This window comes from Sinocyclocheilus rhinocerous, unplaced genomic scaffold (assembly GCF_001515625.1).
Source record: "Sinocyclocheilus rhinocerous isolate Xijiao unplaced genomic scaffold, SAMN03320098_v1.1 scaffold5, whole genome shotgun sequence".
Taxonomy (NCBI): Eukaryota; Metazoa; Chordata; class Actinopteri; order Cypriniformes; family Cyprinidae; genus Sinocyclocheilus; species Sinocyclocheilus rhinocerous.
In genome coordinates this window covers 526,904-529,269 of record NW_015661874.1, presented here as the reverse complement: position 1 = coordinate 529,269, position 2,366 = coordinate 526,904, and the positions used below count along the sequence as shown (strand labels likewise).

The window sequence follows — 2,366 nt, the reverse complement described above, 5'->3', positions numbered from 1 at the left end:
ACTCTCTCACACACACACACACACACACATATATATATATACACACACACACACACAGCTAGCTATATATGTCGGTCAGTATTAGTGATTTTTATAAAATTATCGATCAGATCGATTATTTTTTAAAAATCACTAATTCTGACCGATATAAATTCATCCGTGATTATATCATGCATGCAAAGCTTAACAACTGGCAGAAAGAAACTTGATTCTAGCCTGTGGAAGTGGTTTTGAGCTGGGATCCAATTTGCTCCTATGAATGTCAAATTCAGCCCGTTTATGCCAAAACCTCCAGGCATCCAACAGGTTGCGATAGTTCTCGATCCAGCACTGCACCCGAGGGTCCTTCAGCACCTCTCCTGGGGAGCCCTGCCACAACAAACAGCACACAAATCAACATTTAACCCACTCATCTGGAAACTGTGAGGCAGACCTGAATCCACATCAGTTTTCCTGGTTTAACAACACAGTCACACGTATTTTTCTTCTCAGCATTTCTCCTCTTCTCTAGCTTGCTTTCTAATCTAGTTGTCTAATAAACCTGCCATTGTATATTACGTATATATGTTGGCTCTTGACAAATTGCTTTTGCACCTCTTTTGTAAGTCGCTTTGGATAAAAGCACCTGCTAAATACATAAATGTAAATGTACAAAAATTAGATTCATCCTATCTATCCATCTAATGAACATCTTAATTTGTTTGCATTTTCCTTTTTATTCCTTCTGTAATATACTCCCCTGTTCACAAGTTTAGGGTAAGATTTCTCTGACAGAAATTAATACTTTTATTCAGCAAGCATGCATTAAATTGATCAAAGGTGACAGTAAAGACATTTCTAATGACAAAAAAAATCTATTTCAAATAAATGTTCTATTTATCAAAGAATCCTAAAAAAAAAAAAAAAAACTATCATGGTTTCCACAAAAATATTAAGCAGCACAACTGTTTTAATCACTGATAATAATAAGAAATGTATCTTGAGTAGAAAATCATCAGATTAGAATGATTGCTGAAAGATCATGTGACACTAAAGACTGGAGTAATGATGCTGAAAATTCTACTTTGCATTACAGAAATAAATGACATTTTAAAATACATTCAAATAGAAAACAGTTATTTTAAACTGTAATAATATTTCACAATATTACAGTTTTTACTGTATTTTGTACTCCTTTCAACAACATAAAAAAACTGAACCGACCCCAAGCATTCATCCATCCATCCATCCACCCGAGAGCAGATCATTCTCTTATGTAGCTGTCTTTATCATGTATTGTTCTGTTTCTGGACATTCACTTACTTTGAGCATGCAGAAACTGGCCGTCTGCACGTCTCCGGTTCGGTCTACATAACTCTCCATAAGATCTACTCCATCTTTCGTCAGTCCTGTCAGCAGGATGCCCTCCAGATTACCAGCCTCCTTCATCTCATTGGTTAGCTTGTCTATGTAACGAGGCAACTTAAGGGAGAAAAAATGACAGTATATTATTTAGTGCACATCAATGAGACCTGGATAAGCTCAGGGGTGAGCGGGTCTTACCTGAGCGTCATTTAGAAACATACATGCAAATGCCACCCGGTCCCTAACAGCCACACGACTCTCATACTAGAAAACAGAGAACACACTTTTTATTAAAGAACTGACCTGAATATACAGTAATTACAATTGCATATTGTAAATTCACTGCAACACTGAATATTCATTTAAAGGGTTAGTTCACCCAAAAATGAAATTCTGTCATTAATTACTCACCCTCGTGTTGTTCGAAACCCGTAAGACCTTCATTCATCTTTGGAACACAATTTAAGATATTTTTGATGAAATATGAGGGCACTCTGACCCTCCTATAGACAGCAAGGTAACTACCACGTTCAAGGTCCAGAAACGTCCACACACGCTCATGATACTTTCGAGAACGCGCGTCCACAAGTGACGCAGTACAGACAAAAATGTGGAATAAAGTCGTTATTTTTGTTTTCTTTGCGCAAAAAAGTATTCTTGTAGCTTCGTAACTTTACAGTTGAACCACTGATGTCACACGGACTACTTTGTCGATCATCTTGGTACTTTTCTGGACCTTGAACGTGGTAGTTACCTTGCTGTCTATGGGAGGGTCAGAGAGCCCTCATATTTCATCAAAAATATCTTAAATTGTGTTCCGAAAATGAAAGAAGGTCGTACAGGTTTCGAACAACACGAGGGTGAGTAATTAATGACAGAATTTTCATTTTTGGGTGAACTAACCCAATGCGGCCCGTCACGAATTCAAATGCGGCCCACAGTCTCGTGTTGTTTCCACCAGCGCAGCAATCTTTTTTCATCACTAATTGATGGATGTCTAAAATATAAAAATAAGGAGAAGC

At 37.4% G+C, this 2,366-nt stretch overlaps 1 protein-coding gene across 1 annotated transcript in view; it reads right to left on the bottom strand.

The window, feature by feature from the left end:
- The window catches only part of mios (missing oocyte, meiosis regulator, homolog (Drosophila)), an 11,045-nt gene that overhangs the window by 2,339 nt on the left and 6,340 nt on the right, over positions 1 to 2,366 (bottom strand). The window contains exons 6-8 of the mRNA XM_016536305.1: positions 1,543 to 1,608; positions 1,303 to 1,461; positions 217 to 369 (exon numbers count right to left, since the gene is read on the bottom strand). Of these exons, the coding sequence (XP_016391791.1) occupies positions 217 to 369; positions 1,303 to 1,461; positions 1,543 to 1,608 (378 nt within the window). The remainder of the gene's footprint in view (positions 1 to 216; positions 370 to 1,302; positions 1,462 to 1,542; positions 1,609 to 2,366) is intronic.